The sequence below is a fragment of the Artemia sp. Qi Xiang Cuo genome, chromosome 8 (assembly GCF_049724085.1).
Source record: "Artemia sp. Qi Xiang Cuo chromosome 8, ASM4972408v1, whole genome shotgun sequence".
NCBI classification, from domain to species: Eukaryota; Metazoa; Arthropoda; class Branchiopoda; order Anostraca; family Artemiidae; genus Artemia; species Artemia sp. Qi Xiang Cuo.
Genome location: NC_142801.1, coordinates 58004376 through 58026418, shown reverse-complemented (window position 1 = coordinate 58026418; position 22043 = coordinate 58004376). Strand labels below are relative to the sequence as shown.

The following is a 22043-nucleotide window of genomic DNA, read 5'->3' as shown; positions in this document are numbered from 1 at the left end:
TTTCTACCAAAGATACCAAATTTTTTCTTAGAAGTAACATTTTTTTATTGTGATAAAAACTTTTCTGTCAGAAGTAGCAAGTTTTGCTTAACACAAACAAACCTTCTCATCAAAGTAATGATATTTTACCTTAATACTAACATACTTTTACTGAACAAAAAAAAAATTTTTCTTAGAAATAATATTTTTCATCACTGATAACACTTTTCTGTTCGAACTAGCAAGTTTTCTACCAAAGATACCAAATATTTTCATAGAAGTAACATTTTTTGATTGTGATAACAACTTTTCTGTCAGAATTAGCAAGTTTTGCTTAACACTAACAAAAATTCTCATCAAAGTAATGATGTTTTACCTTAATACTAACATACTTTTACTGAACACACAGAAATTTCTCTTAGAAGTAATATTTTTCAACAGTTATAACACATTTTCTATTCGAATTAGCAAGTTTCCTACAAAAGACATCATATTTTTTCGTAGACACACCATTTTTTGACTGTGATAACAACTTTTCTGTCAGAAGCAGCAAGTTTTGCTTAACACTAACAAACCGTCTAATCAAAGTAACGATATTTTACCTTAATATTAACATACTTTTACTGAAAAAACAAAAATTTCTCTTAGAAATAATATTTTTCATCAATGATAACACTTTTTCTGTTCGAACTAGCAAGTTTTCTAGGAAAGAAACCAAATTTTTTCTTAGAAGTAACATCTTTTTATTTTGATAACAATTTTTCTGTAAGAAGTAGCAAGTTTTGCTTAACACTAACAAACCTTCTCATCAAAGTAACAACATTTTACCCTAATACTAACATACTTTTACTGAACAAACAAAAATTTCTCTTAGAAAAAATATTTTTCATCACTGATAACACTAGTTCTGTTCGAACTAGCAAGTTTTTTAGCAAAGATAACAAATTTTTTCACATAATTAACATTTTTTTATTGTGATAACAACTTTTCTACCAGAAGTAGATAGTTTTGATTAACACTAACAAACATTCTCATCAAAGTAACGATATTTTACTTTGATGCTAACATACTTCTGCTGAGCACTCGCAAATTTCTCCTAGAAATAATATTTTTCGTCAGTGATAACACTTTTTCTGTTCGAACTAGCAAGTTTTCTACCAAAGATATCAAATTTTTTCGTAGAAGTAAAATTTTTTGATTGTGATAACAACTTTTCTGTCAGAAGTAGAAAATTTTGCTTAACACTAACAATCCTTTTCATCAAAGTAATGATATTTTACCCTAATACTAACATACTTTTACTGAACAAACAAAAATTTCTCTTAGAAATAATATTTTTCGTCAGTGATAACACTTTTTCTATTCGAACTAGCAAGTTGTCTACCAAAGATACCAAATTTGTTCTTAGAAGTAACATTTTTGATTGTAATAGCAACTTTTCTGTCAGAAGTAGCAAGTTTTGCTTAACACTAACAAACATTCTCATCAAAGTAATGATATTTTACCCTAGTACTAACATACTTTTACTGAACACACACAAATTTCTCACAGAAATAATATTTTTCGTCAATGATAACACTTTTTCTGTTCGAACTGGCAAATTTTCTACCAAAAATACCAAACTTTTTCGTAGAAGTAACATTTTTTGATTGTGATAAAAAATTTTCTGGCAGAAGTAGCAAGTTTTGCTTAAGACTAACAAACCTTCTCATCAAAGTAACGACATTTTACCTTATTACTAACATACTTTTACTGAAAACGCACACAAAGTTCTCTTAGAAATAATATTTTTCATTTCTATGTCTGAATCTATTTGCTTATATGTCTGGGTTGGTGTTTGGTTAGGTTAGGTAAGGTTAGCTAAGTTAGGTTAGCTAAGTTAGGTTAGGTTAGCTAGTAAACATTTCTGCATGTTTAAGTTAGGTTAGGTTAACTTATCAAGAGCGCTCATGATAAGCTAACCTAGCCTAACTAAAGCATGGTACAAAGTCGACATGGGTGGATTTTCCGGCGAGTATGGTTAGGTTAGGTTAGGTTAGATCAAGTTAGGTTAGGTTAGATTAAGTGAGGTTAGGTTAGGTTAGCCTAAGTACGCGCGCGTAGGTAGGCTAACCTAACCTAACTTAACCTAACCTAACTTAAGCAAATAGATTCAGACATAGAAATGTAAAATATTATTTCTAAGAGAACTTTGTGTGCGTGTTCTGTAAAAGTATGTTAGTATTAAGGTAAAATGTTGTTACTTTGATGAGAAGGTTTGTTAGTGTTAAGCAAAATTTGCTACTTCTGACAGAAAAGTTGTTATCTCAATCAAAAAATGTTACTTCTACGAAAAAATTTGGTATCTTTGGTAGAAAATTTGCTAGTTCGAACAGAAAAAGTGTTATCACTGACGAAAAATATAATTTCTAAGAGAAATTTGTGTGTGTTCAGTAAAAGTATGTTAGTATTAAGGTAAAATATCATTACTTTGATGAGAATGTTTGTTAGTGTTAAGAAAAACTTGCTACTTCTGACAAAAAAGTTGCTATTAGAATCAAAAATGTTACTTCTAAGAACAAATTTGGTATCTTTGGTAGAAAACTTGCTAGTTCGAATAGAAAAAGTGTTATCACTGACGAAAAATATTATTTCTAAGAGAAATTTTTGTTTGTTCAGTAAAGGTATGTTAGTATTAGGGTAAAATATCATAACTTTGATGAAAAGGATTGTTAGTGTTAAGCAAAATTTTCTACTTCTGACAGAAAAGTTGTTATCACAATCAAAAAATGTTACTTCTACGAAAAAATTTGGTATCTTTGGTAGAAACTTGCTAGTTCGAACAGAAAAAGTGTTATCAGTGACGAAAAATATTATTTCTAAGAAAAATTTGTGTGTGTTCAGTAAAAGTATGTTAGTATTAAAGTAAAATATCGTTACTTTGATGAGAATGTTTGTTAGTGTTAAGCAAAACTAGCTATTTCTGACAGAAAAAGTTGTTATCACAATCAAAAAATATTACTTCTATGAAAAAATTTGGTATCTTTGCTAGAAAACTTGCTAGTTCGAACAGATAAAGTGTTATCAGTGATGAAAAATATTATTTCTAAGAGAAATTTTTGTTTGTTCAGTAAAAGTATGTTAGTATTAGGGTAAGATGTTGTTACTTTGATGAGAAGGTTTGTTAGTGTTAAGCAAAAATTGCTAATTCTGACATAAAAGTTTTTATCACAATCAAAAAATATTACTTCTAAGAAAAAATTTTGTATCTTTGGTAGAAAACTTGCTAGTTCGAAAAGAAAAAGTGTTATCACTGACGGTAAATATTATTTCTAATAGAAATTTGTGTGTGTTCAGTAAAAGTATGTTATTATTAAGCTTAAATTTCGTTACTTTGATGAGAATGTTTGTTAGCGTTAAGCAAAACTTGCTAATTCTGACCGAAAAGTTGTTATCACAATCAAAAAATGGTATGTCTAAGAAAAAATTTGGTATCTTTGGTAGAAAACTTGCTAGTTCGAACAGAAAAAGTGTTTTCACTGACGAAAAATATTATTTCTAAGAGAAATTTTCTGTGTGATCAGTAAAAGTATGTTAGTATTAAGGTAAAATATCATTACTTTGATGAGAATGTTTGGTAGTGTTAAGCAAAACTTGCTACTTCTGACAGAAAAGTTGTTATCACAATAAAAAAATGTTACTTCTATGAAAATATTTGGTATCTTTGGTAGAAAACTTGCTAGTTCGAACAGAAAAGTGTTATCAGTGATGAAAAATATTATTTTTAAGAGAAATTTTTGTTTGTTCAGTAAAAGTATGTTAGTATTAAGGTAAAATACCATTACTTTGATGAGAAAGTTTGTTTGTGTTAAGCAAAACTTGCTACTTCTGACAGAAAAGTTGTTATCACAATCAAAAAATGTTACTTCTAAGAAAAAATTTGGTATCTTTGCTAGAAAACTTGCTAGTTCGAACAGAAAAAGTGTTATCATTGATGAAAAATATTATTTATAAGAAATATTTTTTTTGTTCAGTAAAAGTAGGTTAGTATTATAGAAAATATCGTTACTTTGATGAGAATGTTTGTTAGTGTTAAGCAAAACTTGCTACTTCTGACACAAAAGTTGTTATCACAATCAAAAAATCTTACTTCTATGAAAAAATTTGGTATCTTTGCTAGAAAACTTGCTAGTTCGAACAGAAAAAGTGTTATCATTGATGAAAAATATTATTTCTAAGAGAAATATTTGTTTGTTCAGTAAAAGTATGTTAGTATTAGGGTAAAATGTTGTTACTTTGATGAGAAGGTTTGTTAGTGTTATGCAAAACTTGCTAATTCTGACAGAAAAGTTGTTATCACAATAAAAAATGTTAGTTCAAAGAAAAAATTTGGTATCTTTGCTAGAAAACTTGCTAGTTCGAACAGAAAAAGTTTTATCATTGAAGAAAAATATTATTTCTGAGAAAAAGTTTTGTGTGTTCAGAAAAAGTATGTTAGTATTAAAGTAAAATATCGTTACTTTGATGAGAATGTTTGTTAGTGTAATGCAAAACTTGCTACTTCTGACAGAAAAGTTGTTATCACAATCAAAAATTTTACTTCTAAGAAAAAATTTGGTACCTTTGGTAGAAAACTTGTTAGTTTGAACAGAAAAAGTGTTATCATTGATGAAAAATATTATTTCTAAGAGAAATTTGCGTGTGTTCAGTAAAAGTATGTTAGTATTAAAGTAAAATATCATTACTTTGATGAGTGGGTTTGTTAGTGTTAAGCAAAACTTGCTGCTTCTGACAGAAAAGTTGTTATCACAATCAAAAAATGTTACTTCTATGAAAATATTTGGTATCTTTGGTAGATAACTTGCTAGTTCGAACAGAAAAGTGTTATCAGTGATGAAAAATATTATTTCTAAGAGAAATTTTTTTTTGTTGGTCTTTTGGGTGGGTCGGGGGGCCTTTGGGGGCCTTTGGGTTCGGTGTCCTTTGGTGGGCATTGTGGGGACCGGGGGGCCTGGTGCCTTTGGGGACCGGGGGGTTCCTTTGGGTTGAGGATTACTTTTTCTATCTTCCACCGAAAAATTAGAATTGAACTTTAAATTTCTTTATGTCTTTGTGAAATAAAGAACTGAAGTGGAAGATTTTTGTTTTCTCTGGAGAAATTAGAATTGAAATGAGTTCTTTGGTAAAGTTCAGAAGAGAACTTGAACTTTTCTTCACTTCGTTGAGAAAATTTGGAACAGTATTTAAAATTTTTCATCCTTTTGAGAAAAATCTGAACTAAAGTGGAAAATTTTTATATTATTTGGAAAAATAGAATTGAATAAAAACTAATTTCTTTTTCATTGAGAAAATTCAGAAGAGAACTTCAACTTTTCTTCACTTCATTGAGAAAATTTAAAATTGAAATAGAACTGCTTATCTTTCGAGAAAATATTCACATCTATGATATAGCTTTTTCTATCTACTATGGAAAAATTTAGAATTTGTAGAATTGGTTTAAGAAGCATATTAAGAAAAGAAATTGTTCTGAAATGCCTTTGAAAAGTATTGCTTGGTGTTGGAGCATTCAAAAAGCTGTAAAGTATAGTTGTGGGTGAAAAAAAAATAGTACTTCAAGTTGGAAAATGGGTTTAGCAGGGACATTAAGAAAGTAACTTGCTCTGAAATGGTCTTTGAAAAGTATTTTTTGGTGTTGAGGTATCCAAAAAGCTGTAAAGTATAGTTGTGCGTGAACAAGATAAGTACTTCAAGTTGGAAAATGGGTTTAGGAGGGACATTAAGAAAGTAACTTGCTCTGAAATGGTCTTTGAAATGTATTTCTTGGTGTTGAGGTATCCAAAAAGTTGCGAAGTATAGTTGTGGGTGAAAGATATAAGTACTGCAAGTTGGAAAATGGGTTTAGGAGGGACATTCAGAAACTAACTTGCTCTGAAATGGTCTTTGAAAAGTATTTCTTGGTGTTGAGGTATCCAAAAAGCTGTAAAGTATAGTTGTGGGTGAAAAAGATAAGTACTTCAACATGGAAAATGAGTTTAGGAGGGACATTAAGAAATTAACTTGCTCTGAAATGGTCTTTGAAAAGTATTTCTTGTTGTTGAGGTATCCAAAAAGCTGTTAAGTATAGTTGTGTGTGAAAAAGATAAGTACTTCAAGTTGGAAAATGGGTTTAGTAGTGACATTAAGAAAGTAACTTGCTCTGAAATGGTCTTTGAAAGGTATTTCTTGGTTTTGAGGTAACCAAGAAGCTGTAAAGTACAGTTGTGGGTGAAAAAGATAAGTACTTCAACTTGCAAAATGGGTTTAGGATAAACATTAAGAATGTAACTTGCTCTGAAATGGTCTTTGAAAAGTATTTCTTGGTGTTGGGACACCCAAAAAGCTGTAAAGTATAGTTGTGGGTGAAAAAGATAAGTACTTCAAGTTGCAAAATGGGTTTAGGAGGGACATTAAGAAAGTAACTTGCTCTTATATGTTCTTTGAAAAGTATTTCTTGTTTTTGAGGTATCCTAAAAGCTGTAAAGTATAGTTGTGAGTGAAAAAGATAAGTACTTCAAGTTGGAAAATGGGTTTAGGAGGGACATTAAGAAAGTAACTTGCTTGTCTTAGTCAATTACGTCATTCTATGCCCATAAATGAATTCCCGTCATGACCTTCTGATAGGGTTCTTGGTGTTGAGGTATCCAAAAGCTGTAAAGTATAGTTGTGGGTGAAAAAGATAAGTACTTCAAGTTGGAAAATGGGTTTAGGAGGGACATTAAGAAAGCAACTTGCTTGTCTTAGTTGATTACGTCATTCTATGCCCATAAATGAATTTCCGTCATGCCCTTCTGTTAGGGTTCTACCGATTATGTAATCAATTTCTCAGAAATCCATTTGTCCTAGTTGATTACGTCATTCTATGTCCATAAATGGATTCCTGTCAGGACCTCCTGATAGGGTTTTACCGATTATGTAATCAATTTCTCAGAAATCCAATTGTCTTAGTTGATTACGTCATTCTATGCTCATAAATGGATTCCCGTCATGACCTTCTGATAGGGTTCTACCGATTATGTAATCAATTTCTCAGAAATCCATTTGTCCTAGTTGATTACGTCATTCTATGCCCATAAATGGATTCCCGTCATGACCTTCTGATAGGGTTCTACCGATTATGTAATTAATTTCTCAGAAATCCAATTGTCTTAGTCGATTACGTCATTCTATTCCCATAAATGGATTCCCGCCACGAGTTCCTTATAGGGTTCTACCGATTATGTAATCAATTTCTCGGAAATTCTCTCCCTTCGATTACGCAATCAATATATCTCTTCCCCACCTTCCCCTTAGAAAGAACAAATTAATTCCCCTTTCTTGAATCAATGATTCCCCTTAGAAACATCAAATTAATTCCAATTTCGTGAATCAATAATTCCCCTTAGAAACACCAAATTAATTCCCTTTTCGTGATATATCAATCAATCTTGACATCACCTGTCAGACATTATTAAACTTCGCCTGGAAACAATTTGATTAATGATTGACAGTACCTGTCAGACATTATTAAACTTTGCCCGGAAACAATTTGATTAATGACTGACAGCACAGGTGTTCCAAATTCCCAATCGCTTTAATTAACCACGTGTTCTCCCTAATGACTCTATGCACATGGCCAAAACAACAACAACAACAACATCGACCTTGGAAATTTAGGTCATTGACCCCATTAACCACGTGTTCTCCCTAATGACTCTATGCCCAAATTTGGTGTTAAAAAAAGTTGTAGGTGGCAGCAGGGGTGAGTCCTGGGACCTTCTGAGACCTTTCTACTAACGTAGTTGAAAGTTCTGGAAATTAGGTCTTTGAGGATGACAACCCCCTCCCCCACAGCGCAACAGCATTCAGAGCAAGGGTTGTAAGTTATGCTCTGGGGAAATATAAGGTTCTCATAGAAAGTGTTGTCGTAGAAACTTCAAAACGGGCTCATTCGATTGGAAATTGAAATGGCTAGTGCCCTTTTTAATAGTCAAAAGGGATTGGAAGGGATGTGGGGAGGGGGGTTGATATCCTTAAAGACCTAATTTCCAAAACTTTCAACTACGTTGAACAAAATGGCTATCTAAAAATTTTGATTGTATCTGTTTGGGGAAAATTCGGGCGTGAGAGGGGGTTAGTTGCCCTCCAATCACTTTTGAATATTAAAAAGGGCAGTATCCCTTTGAATTTCCAATTGAATGCGCCCTTTTTCAAGTTTTTACGACAATGCTTTTAATAAAAATCTTGCATGCTCCCTGGGTATAACGTATAACCCTTGCCCTGAGGGCTCTGAGGGACTTATCATCCTCAAAAACCTAATTTCCAGAACTTTCAACTACGTTGAACAAAATTGCTATCTCGAAATTTTTATTGGATGTGTTTGGATAAATGGTGAACTTGGAAGCGGTGAAGCTGTCTCCTCCTCAACGCCTTGCTCTTTACGCTAAAGTTTGACTCTGTCTCACAACTTTATTTTTTAAATCAATAAAAAACTTTAGCGTAAAGAGCGGGGCGTTGAGAAGGGGACAGCCCCTTTCATATACAGAATAACTTCTGTTCGTTTTAAGTTTTAATGTCGCTCCTTACTTTCAGTTAAAAAAACTTGTTTTTTTAGTTAATTCTATAAAAGGCAAAGTAAGATGAATTGTTATAACGAAATTTCAAATTTAGTCAACAGAGAGCAGAGCTCGATGTTTTAGCTTAATACATTGAAAATAAAGATAAAATTAACACTTCAAATTAATACATCTTCAGATCAAGTTAACAACAGATCAAGAAAGCAAGCGGCGAAACGCAAAAAATGAAGAAGACGAAAGAACAGAGAAAAAAGAGTAGAGGCCATCCAAGCGTGTGTATAAGCTAAACCAAAGTTAAAAATGAATCTAACATTCGTAAGTCTTGACAATCTTGGCAAGCAAAGGTGCTCAGAACAAAGCTTTTCCTTGATAAACGGTTCTTAAGAATGACTTCAGCCAGGTTAAATTTATTTGCAACATAGGGAATCTGGTACCTTAATAAGAACTCCTTTTCTAATCTAATAAGAAAGCCCTTTTTAATTTAAGGAGAGTAAGATGAAGCTTCTTGGAGCAAACATGGACAGAAGAAATACAAGAACTCTGGCAATAACCTTATCATAAAATTAAATTAAAAAGATAAGTTTTTTCAACTGAAAGTAAGGAGTAACATTAAAATTTAAAACGAACAGAAATTATTACTTGGATAAGGGTTGCCATCTCTTCCACGAGACCTCGTTCTTCACGCTTAAATTTTTTAGTATGGAATAGGTTAAATCTTTCTACTTCGACCGGAGGCCATAAAGCTCCAACTTCAACATTTGGTGACTTTTAAAAAAGCTTCTTATTGTTTTAATTAAACGACCCTTGTGTTTCAGGAGAAGCTCTTAAGGTATTGGGACAAAACTCAAACTTTAGAGTAAAGAGCGCGGTGTTTAAGAAATAGAGCAACCCCCTTCATATACCTAATAATTTCTGTTCGTTTTAAGCTTTAATGCTGCTCTTTACTTTCAGTTTAAAAACTTTTTTTTATTTAATTTCTGATGATTTTTTAAACGATGCCAGGAAATCCAGCTCAATCTCCACGGAAAAATCCCTCCTGTCCATGAAAAAAAAACCTCCCCACGAAACAAACTCTAGACAATCCAATCCCAGTGACAGTTAACCCAGGACAATTACCCTTAACATCTCCACGCGTAAATTGTGAGCCGGCAAAGAGAAAGTAAGACAAATAAAATGAATTTCGTTTATTAGTTCTGGCAAATTTCCCTAGTGTAAAATTTACCTTTAAATGTACACCTCCCCCCCTCCCCGGAAACTTCTCTCTCCATGGAAAATCCCACCAGTGAAATCCCTTCGCCACCCGTAAAAGGTATGCACACTCCCCAGAAACAAATACTATGTGCAAAAAAGTGGCAAGTTTTATATCTTAAAGACCTTTCCCCATGGCCTGTAAGGGGTCAAGTTATCTCCAAAGGCATACTTATTGGAAGTTTCAATTATGTTGAACACAATGGTTATCTCAAAAATCGTATCAGACGATTTTTTGGAAAAACGGGGCGTGGAAGGGGGCCTAGATGACCTTTAATCTTTTTGGTTACTGAATAAGGGCACTTGAACTTTTAGTTTCTGTTCGGATGAGTCCTCTCCCGAAGTTTTAGCACCATTGGTTCGATACGATAACCTGTGGGAAAAAGAAGAAAAAAACAAAAATAAATTAATATACACGCGTCCTTGATCTTTCTTCTGGTAAAAAAAAAAATACAAAATTCTGCAGTTTTGCAGATAGGAGCTTCAAACAGTAGCAACCGAAAGAGCGGAATTTTGATACCACTAGATACATCATAAGAATAACATTTTTATGCTGATTTCAAATATACAAGTTTCACCAAGTTTAGTCTACCCATCAAAAGTTACGCGCCAGAGAAAATTTTCCTTATTTTCGAAAAAAGGGGGAATCACCCCCTAAAAGTCATATAACTTTAATGAAAATCACACCATCATATTTTGCGTATCAGAGAACCGTACAGTAGAAAAAAAAAATTGAAACGGGGAATTTTTAAAAAGTGAAAAACTTGACAATCAAAAACAAAAGATCAAACTTAAGACGAATTTAAACATTTTAATATTATAGAATAAATTAAACCCAAAATGAACAGAAATTAAATAAACAATCGTAGCAAACAAAATAATAAAAGTTTTCTAAAAATAAAGTTAGAAAACTTTTATTCGCCTCTGTCACTGACATTTATTCGCTAAATGTAACTAAACAAAATTTAGGGAGCCTATTCTATAGAGAGATAGTTTTTCAAGGTCCATGGCCATATCTAGAATGCGGGGGAGGTTGAATCTCCCCTTCCCTTTCCGAAATGTTTGTCTGACTCGTTAGTTCCGCAGTCAGTACAATCTTTCAAGAAATAATCATTAACAGACTTTGTTATTTAAAATACAAATAATTGCCTATTCTGAACATTAAAATAGTTGCACATTTACATTCATAAACTTACGATATGACCTAGTACGCTCTGTCATCTGTCAAATCAATCTTTTCAGATGTGGGTTGCGTACTTTCCGTACTTTAGAAGAATTGTAATTATTTATTTTGAGCCGATCCATTTTTGGGTAAAACATTTTCTTGCCAGTGGAATTTTGAGCCCAAATAATCCAATTTTGCTTTGAGCTCCAGTTTCTTAAATGTATATCTTGACTCACGAGTTTTCATAGCTGTGCCAAAAGACCTAGTGACTCAACTCCTCCCAGGCGTGTATGCTGCCTCTAAGAATATCATAATTTAACCATTATAGTTTTCCATTATAGTTATAGTTTATAGTTTAACCATTATATAGTTTTCCTTAACGTTGCCTGTTTATTGCTGCTGTGATAGGTCCAAATATCGCCCCCTCCTCATAAAGTTCAAAAACAACACAAACTGAGACTATTGAAGATATCAGAGAGGTATTGATTTTCAATATATATGAATTTATCATAGGGAAAAGGGGGAGTGTTTGATCCTGGATGAGTCCAAAAAAGCTAACGTTATTGTAGTGAAATTTCGGAGAATGTTGAGCTCAAGAGCGTCATTTGTGCTTTACTGGAAACAACAATAGTTATAATTTATTTTTTTTACAGTTACGATATTAAAAAAAGATTACAACGAAATAAAATCTTGATTTGCTTCCAGGAGTTTTCAGGAATTCTATTTGGTATTCCAACCAGGATAATTTTCCCCCTCCTTTCCCCCAGGGGAGGAGGTGCAATGTGGAAAAATAAGGATAAAAACTTGAAAAGATAATAAAATACTGGAATTTAATGGTACTAGTTTCAGTTTATTAAGTTGTTTCCTTATGAAGAACCCTCAATCCGTTGCATGATTTTTTGTTTGTTTTTTGTTGGAGGGGGGGGGAATTTATGTAAAGATTTCCACCAAGGAATTTAATGGTGGGGTTAAAAATTATCCCCTAAAATTAGAAAACCTTCTTTTTTCTTCAATTTTGTTCTTACTGAAAAAAAAGAAGACCAAAATACGACTTCCTCGTAACTACAACCTTTTCAAGCCATAATTATCAACATTCATTGTAACAAAAGGGAGCCAGCGTTTATGCCCCCCCCCCCAGGAAAATATCTCCTCGCTTCAGAAAATACCTCACCCCCTCGTGGATGGTTAGCCTCTAATCACTTTTGACTTATAAAAAAAAGGACTAGAATTGTCAGTTTCTGATGTAATTAGCTCCCTCCGCAGAATTTTGTGGTCATAAGGTGGAGTGGGTATAAGGAAGGGCAGTCCGTCTCCCATATGGAATAAATTTTGCTAATTTTGAGGTTAATGGTACTCTTTATATTTATAAAAACAGCGTACATTAGAAACACTCCCAGAAATCAAAAGGAATCTAATATAAATTTCACATATTGTTGTGTTTTTTATATAGCCCTGGGGATTATATATCAATTTATATCTCCACTCTCCCCTCGTCTCTCCCTTAGAACAAATTCTGTATTTATCTGAAAAGTGAAGCCTCAGTGAGAGTTGGAATCCTTCAGCATTAAAATGCACCCTTTTAGGCATCTCCCTCCCTCTCTAACAACAAAACAATCAGAGAACACCATTGTAGGGGTTTAAAACCCTGATATGCAAATGTTTGGAATTGTAAACAACAGAATTTACCCAAGACAGTGAAATTTGTTGCATAATGAAACAAATCACTTCAGTTAAATAAAGCATTAAAATAAACTCCAGAATTTTTTTGTGCAATAAGAAGGCTATTAGGATGAACCAAATGGTACCTCGTAATTTTATTCGGTTGTCTTTGGGGGATTAAGAGATAGGTGAAGGGGGCTAGTTGCCCTCCATTCTATTTGGTCACTAAAAAAGGCACTTAAACTTTTAATTTCTGTTTGAATGAGCCCCTCTCAATATTCTAGGACCCTTGGTTTGATATGACACGAACATCCCCGGGGGAAACAAAAAACGTCAAACGACACACATCCATGATCTTTAAATAACAACGAAGACCACATTACCTTTCCATCATAAAAACAACAAACTTGGGATTATTTTAACTCTTAATTTCAATTTTAAAGATCTTATTTTATTGTTAGTTTTATTTAATTTCTATACATAGTTTTCTGTAAACGGTTCTTGGATATAGAGCAGAAATACTTTTAAGGTCTAAACAAATTTCACTGTCTTAAGTAACTTCTCTATTGTTTTACTTGATGTTGTTTTTATCCATCATCATTGTTTAAAAAAAAAACTATACAATACCAAACCTTTGTATAAAATTTTTTAACTTTCGATTACTATAGGATGTGGCTTTTACTTTGGTAAGATGGAGCTCTTACATACTTTATGCAAATCTAGAAAATAAAAAAAAACGCAGAAAAAGCTTGACAATATTTCTCGCAGAAGCAATTTTTCAGGCGTGAATTTTCCGCCGAGGGAGCTTTGTGGGGGAATCTTCCGAGAGGAATTTTCAGTTTATGGGATAATTGAAAATGACCAGATACACAAATGATAATAATATCATTAGTATTTTATTCCAAGAATCTGAGCCGTGTTCTAATAAAGAATATATATAAAACAAAACGGGCTGCAAACCGTGCATATAAAAAAAATCAATAAATATGAATTTACCATGGATTGATGTAAAAAGCAATTTCAAATGAGGAATTTATGCAAATTAAATCGGAAAGCCATATCAAAACCTAAGAATTGCGGAAATTAGTTCGTACACAAATTTAAACTTAAAAAGAATAGAAACAACTATCAACGGCTAAATAAAAATCTAGACAAAAAAAAAACATTCTTCCACCATTTTCATGAATCGATGCCGTTGCCTAATGCAAAGAAAAATCAAAATGAATAAGTAAGGCAAATTTATGAAAATTTTCAGCCAAATTTTCTTCTGGTAAGGTTTTCTTCTTCCTTAAAATTAAACTGAAACAAGACACCAGGATCGCATCCTGGACATTTTTTGTGGGGTGGGGTTACTACAAACTTTTAAAGCTCATTGAAATTTGTTTATATTAATTTTTGCTACGTTTTAACGAGCCGGACAAAATTTGGGGGGGGGGGATCAAACCCCCTAAACCCTCCCATGAATACAGCCTTGCTTGACATCTTCTTCGAAATTGTTGGTTCAAAAACACAATTTATGCCCTATACTGAATAATTTCTCTGAAAAAGCAGAGAGCAAAGTTCTAGTTCACTTTTAAAGATTCAATAGAGACCGAAGTTTAGTCTAGACCCTCACACCCTTTTTCCCCAAACCCATCCGATAAAAAATTTGAGATAGCAATTTTGTTAAAAATAATTCAAACATCAGATAATAAATATCTGAGGTTGACATAAACCCATTTTTTCACTTTGATATTGTTACTTTGATATCAGTTTTGTTACTTTGATGAATATTTGATTTTTTTTTTTTTTTAGTTGGAATTTGAAATAAGGAATTTTTAAAAACTTGAATTTTTTTGCAATAAAAAACGAACGAAAATTAATAAAAAAAAAAACTTTCCGAAAAATAAGTTTTTCAAAGAAAAGTAAAGGCCATTTTAAACTTAAGCGCAGCAGAAACAAATAACTGTTAAGGTTTAAACATGAAACGACCTGAAATTACTATTAAAGAATAAATGAAACCCAGAACAAACAGAAATTAAATAAACAATAGTAGCAAAAATATACCGTATGTAACCATATAAATGAATAAACAGATCTTAAAGCGATTAATGCTTAGATTGAATAGGAATATTAAGATTAAAACAAAAAAACTATTTTCCTATTGAAGCATAATTGAAACTTCAAATGAAGAGAAATTAAATAAATAATCAACGCAAAAAAAAATACAATAGATATTAATGTAAATGAACTAATATATCTTAAAACGTGTGAAACTTAAAGTGAATATGCAAATCAAGCTTGAAACGAACGAAAATCACCTCAAACAAGAGTTTGGGTATGACCTCCTTCTTTCACTGTAAATGTCTAAGACCTACTGCGTCATTGGCGCTTTACTGAAAACTATATGCGTCTTGAACTGTCTTGGAAAGTATAAACAACATTAATTGTTGAAAGATCCATCAGTCCAAGAATTTATTTCACTGTAATTGCATTTTCATTTTTAATACTGTAAGAACTGGAAAAGAAAATATTCGTAATATAATCCGTTTTCAGTTAAGCGCCAATGACGCAGTAGGCTTTTGGTTTTTATTTACAGTTAGGAAAGGAGGCAGTACCCAAACGCTTGTTTGTAGGGAAACTGTATTCGTCTTTAACAACTTTAAAAAGAGCTAATAAACTAAACTTAATATTTGATGCGTAATGATATTAATTGCTGAAAGCTCATCAGTCCAAAATTTTTATGTAGTTTTATTAATTATTTTTCAATATCAAGCAAAAAAGAAAATGTTTGTCACACAATTGTAGGTCAGTAAAATGCCCTTGGCGGACTAGCTATTAAATTGTTATAGTGAGAGAAGGAGGTCATACCCAAACTCTTGTTTGTGGTGATTTTTGTTCGTTTCAAGCTTAATTTGCATATTCAATTTTAGTTTCACTTGTTTTAAGATTTAACCTTAAAAGGTATTTGTATCTGCTGAGCTTAAGTTTTAAATGGCTTTTACTTTTTTTTGAAAAACTTATTTTTTGGAAAGTTTTTTTAATTAATATGTAAACAATGGGTAAGGTTTATAACTTGCAGCCCTTTCTCCGGGAACAGTTGGGGATTAAGTCTTCCTCAAAGACATATTAATTAAATTTTCGACTATGCTGAACAAAATGGGTATCTCAAAATTTTGATTGGGTGACTTCGGGAAAAAATGATCGTGGGGGGGGGCCACGTTGCCCTCCATTTTTTTGGTCACTTAAAAAGAGCACTAGAACTTTTAATTTCCGTTCGAATGAGCCCTCTCACGATATTCTAGGACCACTGGATCGATACGATCACCCCTGGGGAAATAAAAGTAAAATTAAAATAAAAAATAAACACGCATCCGTGATCTTTCTTCTGGCAAAAAATACAAAATTCCACATTTTTGCAGATAGGAGCTTGAAACCTCTACAGTAGGTTCCTCTGATACGCTGAATCTGATGGTGTGCTTTTCTTTAAAGTTCTATGACTTTAGGGGTTGTTGCTCCCTTTTTTCGAAAATAAGACAAATTTTCTCAGGCGCGTAACTTTTGATGAGTAAGACGAAACTTGATAAAACTTATATATTTGAAATCAGCATAAAAATTGGATTCTTCTGATGTATCTATTGGTATCAAAATCCCGTTTTTTAGAGTTTCGATTACTATTGAACCAGGTCGCTCCTTACTTACAGTTCGTTACCACAAACTGTTTGATTTTTTTTAGTACTTTCAAAAGAGCTATGTAGTCTAATTAAACAGGCTTTGTGATTCAGGGATTTCTGATTAAACAAAATTTGAACTTTAGCTTAATATTTGAACCCATAATACACAAGTAACAAAACTCCTTAAAATATAAAACTCAAATAAAATTCTCAAATTTGGAAAGCCTTCTCTTCCACGGGCGGGGGGGGGGGGGTATTTTCAGTTATAGTCAGAAGACAATTCTTTCTAGTTATATAGCCACTAAAAAATTACAGAAAAATAGCGAGGTATCTGGAAATTTTGTTAACTAAAAAAAAAAAGAAAAAAAAATCCCAGTATAAAGTAAATTTGATGTTTTATTTAAGTGTTTTTTTCCCAATCATTTTTTTTTCAATGACTATTTTTCCAAGAAATAAATGCTATTATTATGTCTATGTTATTGACAAGTATCATTATTTAATTGACAATCTTTAATATGAAGAATTTTGTTTTTCGTGTTTGTTTTTTTTCTCCAACCAAATCATATAGAAAAAAAAAATTTGTCGAAAACTTGTTAGAGGTCACTCAATCACAAATTAGAACTTATATTTTTCCTTATTATGGGTCGAAACCTATTGGCAGGCAGCCAACAATGGGACAACAAACATTTTTTCCATGGTTTTCCCCTATTCTGCTTTTTCCCCTTTGGTTTCTTTATAATCAGGGGCGTCGTTTAGGGGTGGCAGTTGCCCCCGCAATAATGTGGAGAAAAAAATATTATACATCCCATGTCCTTTGACTATCAAGATATGGACCCCTCTTGCCCCCCCCCCCCCAATAAAAATGCTGGAGAATCACCCCTGCTTATAATTACTATATAGTCCCAAATTTATCAGGGGCGATACGAAGTGCCCTGCTCTAATGGAAAAATTAATAACTAATAAATTGTGCCAACATCGTTCTTATATGCCCCCAGGGCATAACTATAAAACCCTTGCCCTGAGAGTTGTGGGGGAGTGTCCTCCTCGTTACCTAGTCCCCGTTTCTTGTCTCGTTCTCGAGTGTCCCCGTTCTTTACTTAGGCAGCGCGATCGTGCTGCCTATGATTTATACAACTTTCTATATAAACTTTATATGCCTCCAGGGCATAACTTACAACCCTTGCACTGAGGGCTCTGAGGGGGTTATCATCCTAAAAGACCTGATTTCCAGAACGTTCAATTACGTTGAACAAAATGCATATCTCAAAATTTTTATTGGATGTGTTTTTGAAAATGGTGGGCGTGAGAGGGGCGTTAGTAGCCCTCCAATCACTTTCGACTAATAAAAAGGGCACTCTCAATTTCCAATCGAATGAGCCCCTTTTGAAGTTTCTACGACGACCCATTCCATATGAAGTGCCCAGCTCTAAAGGAAAAAAAAAAATAGTACGTTGTGCCAACATCGTTCTTATATACCCTCAGGGCATAACTTAAAACCCTTGCCCCGAGGGTTGGGGGGAGTTTCCTCCTCAAAAACATGTTTTCTATCTAGATATCAACTACGCTGAACAAAATGGCTATCTCAAAATTTTGATTGGATGTGTTTGGGGGAATGATGGGCGTGGGGGGGGGCTAGTTGCCCTCCAATCACTTTCGACTATTAAAAAGAGGACTAGAACTCTCAATTTCCAATTGAATAAGCCCCTTTTTAAGTTTCTACGGCGAACCCTTCCATATGAAGTGCCTGCTCTATAGGAAAAAAAATAATACATAGTACATTATCCCAGCATCGTTCTTATACACCCTCAGGGCATAACTTAAAACCCTTGCCCTGAGGGTTGTGGGGGAGTTTCCTCCTCAAAAACATGTTTTCTATCTAGATATCAACTACGCTGAACAAAATGCCTATCTCAAAATTTTGATTGGATGTGTTTGGGGGAATGATGGGCGGGGGGGGGGGCTAGTTTCCCTTCAATCACTTTCGACTATTAAAAAGTGAACTAGAACTCTCAATTTCCAATTGAATAAGCCCCTTTTTAAGTTTCTACGGCGAACCCTTCCATATGAAGTGCCTGCTCTATAGGAAAAAAAATAATACATAGTACATTATCCCAGCATCGTTCTTATACACCCTCAGGGCATAACTTAAAACCCTTGCCCAAAGGGTTGTGGGGCAGTGTCCTCCTCAAAACATGTTTTCTATCTGAAAATCAACTACGCGGAACAAAATGGATATCTTAAAATTTTGATTAGATGTGTTTGGGGGAATGATGGGCGGGGGGAGCTTGTTGCCCTCCAATCACTTCGACTATTAAAAAGGGCACTAGCCACTTCAATTTCCAATTGAATGAGCACTTTTTGAAGTTTCTACGACAACTCCTTCGATACGAAGTGCCTGGCTGAAGAAAGCAAAAACACATTGTGCCCACATCGTTCTTCCATAGGCAGCGCTAGCGCGCTGCCTATGATTACCAAAAAAGGTGATTTCAAAACCTAGGCAAGAGCAAAAACTAAGGGGGCAAGGAAGTTCCTTCCCTTCAATTACCGCCGATAGAACTAGCACACAGGCTTCATCACAGAGTGAAGTTCGAAGGTTCAATTCAAAAATGTTGATCAATCAGGCTCAATTTTTGGTAAATGTTTAGTTGAAGAGTTTTTAGTTTTAGTTAATTTGTTTTCGCAATAATCTTTTACTTTTAATATGACTACGCGATTTATGAAACTTACTAAGAAGGTCTGGATAGGGAATTATATGTGAGGCGATCTTATAAACCTCCAGCTAAGGGCTTTGGATCATAACTATTGCAATGGTACCGTTTTACGCTTCCAAAGTCTTCCATCTAAGAAGGGGTACCAAAAGTGCCGTTTTTAGTGCTATTTGGCACTTTTGGATGGTAAAATTGATAAAAAGCACGTAGGTATGAGTAATAGGTTGAAAATCTGCCTTCCCGGGATATACCTTAAAAACTGAGTGCATCAGGCTTGAAAAAATAACGGATTATCTGAAAAGTAATTGTAAGAAGGGACAAACCCTGATTGAAAAAAAAAATCCAAGCTGGAATTGAACGCATGATAATCTAATTTGAATTCCAGCACTGTACTGACAGAACCAAGCCTCTAATAATGTAATTTAATATATTGGTTTTTGTAGGACTTTAATTGTATAGCTTATTAAGGGGGACTGGAGGAGGAAGTTGCAGGAGCTGTTCTTGCAAACTTCCAGTTAAGGGTTTTGGACCATAATTATTACAATGATACCGTTTTATACTTCCAATATTTTTCACTTAAGAAGTGGCACCAAAAATGTTGTTTTCAGTGCTATATTTCACTTACGAATGGTAGAATTGATAAAAAGCACGTAGATATGAGCAAAAGCTCTCAAATGAGCCATTAAACATCACTCTAAAAAGTTCTAGTAGTCCAGTGATTCTAGCTTTTCCACTTGAGACATGCCACCAAAAGTGCCGTTTTTAGTGCTATTTGAAACTCGCAAATGGTGGAATTTATAGAAAGAACTTAAATATAAACAATTTTTTTTATATGAGCTTTCAAAAATCTATCTAAGATGTTCTGGTAGCCCACTAGCCCCACCCCTCGAGAAAAGGCATAAAAAGTGCCTCTTTTCGTGCCATATGGCACTTGCACACGGCAAAATTTATATAAACCACGTACATATGAGAAATAGATTTTGATTGAGATCTTAAACATCTCTCTATGATATTTTAGTAACCCCCTCGGCCTGGAATAAAGAACAAAAAACGACCGTTTTAACATTTCTTAACTTTTAGTTACTATGTGCTATGGTTCGCTCTTTACTAGGTTGCAGCTAATCTTTTAACTATGACAAAGAGTTCATTGCAAATTCTCCTCCGAAAATAGTTAACATTAAAATCTGTGAAATCTAACAGATTTTAGAATTTTTAAAAACCTAGTAAATATAAGCAATAGCTTATAATTGGGCCATTAAACTTCTATCTACGACGGTGTGGTAGCCTGCTAATGTTTCAGTAGCTTACTAATGAGCAGACGATTTATGAAACTTACTAAGGGGGCTGGGAGGGGAGTGTACGGGAGGGTTTCTTGTGAACCTCCAGTTAAGGGTTCTGGAACAAAACTATTACAGTCATACCTGTTTTGTACTTCAGAGCTTTTCCGCTTAAGAAGTGGCACCATAAGTTTTGTTTTCAGTGCTATATAGCACTTACGAATGTAAAACTGATAAAAAAAAAACACGTATATAAAAGCAATATCCAAATGAGTCATTAAACATCACTTTTATAAGTTCTGCTAGCCCAATAGCCCCTGCTTTTCCATTTGAGACACGACACCAAAAGTGCCGTAGTGCCATTTGGAACTTGATGATGGTGGAATTTATATGAAAGACGTAGATATGTGCAATATATTTTATATGAGCTATAAAAGATTTGTCAACGATGTTCTGGTAGACTGCTAGTGCCACTCCTTGAAAAATAGCACAAAAAGGGCCATTTTAGTGCCATATGGCACTTGTAGATGGCAGAATTTATAAAAATCACGTAGGGTGTTAGTCGCCTTCCAATCACTTTCGACTATTAAAAAGGGCACAAGCCTCTTCAATTTTCAATTGAATGAGCGCTTTTCGAAGTTTCTATGACAACTTCTTCGATACGAAGTGCCCTGCTCTAATGGAAAAAAATTAATAAATTTTTTGTGGGGTGGGGTTACTAAAAACTTTTAAAGCTCATTGAAATTTGTTTATATTAATTTTGCTACGTTTCTACGAGCCGGACAAACATTTGGGGGGGGGGGGGTCAAACCCCCTAAACCCTCCCATGAATACAGCCTTGCTTGACATCTTCTTCGAAATTGTTGGTTCAAAAACACAATTTATGCCCTATACTGAATAATTTCTCTGAAAAAGCAGAGTGCAAAATCATAAATTTAAACAAGTTAAGAAAAGTACGACGTTATAAAATTTTTAAAAGATGGGCGGAGTCCTCTGTAGCCTTTTCTTCACCCGCATATATGTCATGTCTCTATTTATATGTGTATTTCAAAGTCTTTAAAGTCATATACAAAACAAAAGAACGCGACAAAACAAAAAAACACGATTAAAGATAATACCTCTTATTTACAATCACCTATATGCAAATGATTATTATAAAATAGGTCAAAATCAATAATTGAAATTTATGCTAAAAGCTCCTTATTGACTTAATTAATCCCTAAATGAAAACACCAGCTTAAAAAAATTAAAGATATGCAAATGAAACTAATTAAAAAAGAAAATTAAAAATAGAGTCACCCAATTGTTAAGTCAAAATAGGTATATAATATAAAGTTTGGCCACATTTAATTCAGTTGCTAGTTCACTACATTCCAGAAAGTTGTTTAGAAGGATAAAATATAACGATGTCTAACGAAGAAAAGTCCTCAGTAAGCAATCACCTATATGCAAATGATTATTATAAAATAGGTCAAAACCAATAATTGAAATTTATGCTAAAAGCTCCTTATTGACTTAATTAATCCCTAAATGAAAACACCAACTTAAAAAAATTAAAGATATGCAAATGAAACTAATTAAAAAAGAAAATTAAAAACAGAGTCACCCAATTGTTAAGTCAAAATAGGTATATAATATAAAGTTTGGCCACATTTAATTCAGTTGCTAGTTCACTACATTCCAGAAAGTTGTTTAGAAGGATAAAATATAACGATGTCTAACGAAGAAAAGTCCTCAGTAAGCAATCATTTTTATATGGGTGATTTTCATGCAAGTTTACACTC

The 22043-nt window shown here is 33.4% G+C and overlaps 1 protein-coding gene across 2 annotated transcripts in view; it reads left to right on the top strand.

Moving 5' to 3' along the window:
• The window catches only part of LOC148949608 (solute carrier family 2, facilitated glucose transporter member 1-like), a 236082-nt gene that overhangs the window by 195847 nt on the left and 18192 nt on the right, over positions 1 to 22043 (top strand). The window contains exon 1 of one of the 2 annotated variants that reach the window (XM_089093628.1): positions 21927 to 21996. The exons of the other annotated variant lie outside the window; for it this stretch is intronic. Within the exon in view, the coding sequence (XP_088949754.1) occupies positions 21973 to 21996 (24 nt within the window). The 5' untranslated portion in view covers positions 21927 to 21972. Of the gene's footprint in view, positions 1 to 21926; positions 21997 to 22043 lie in introns of those variants that run through there. 2 annotated transcript variants of the gene reach the window in all.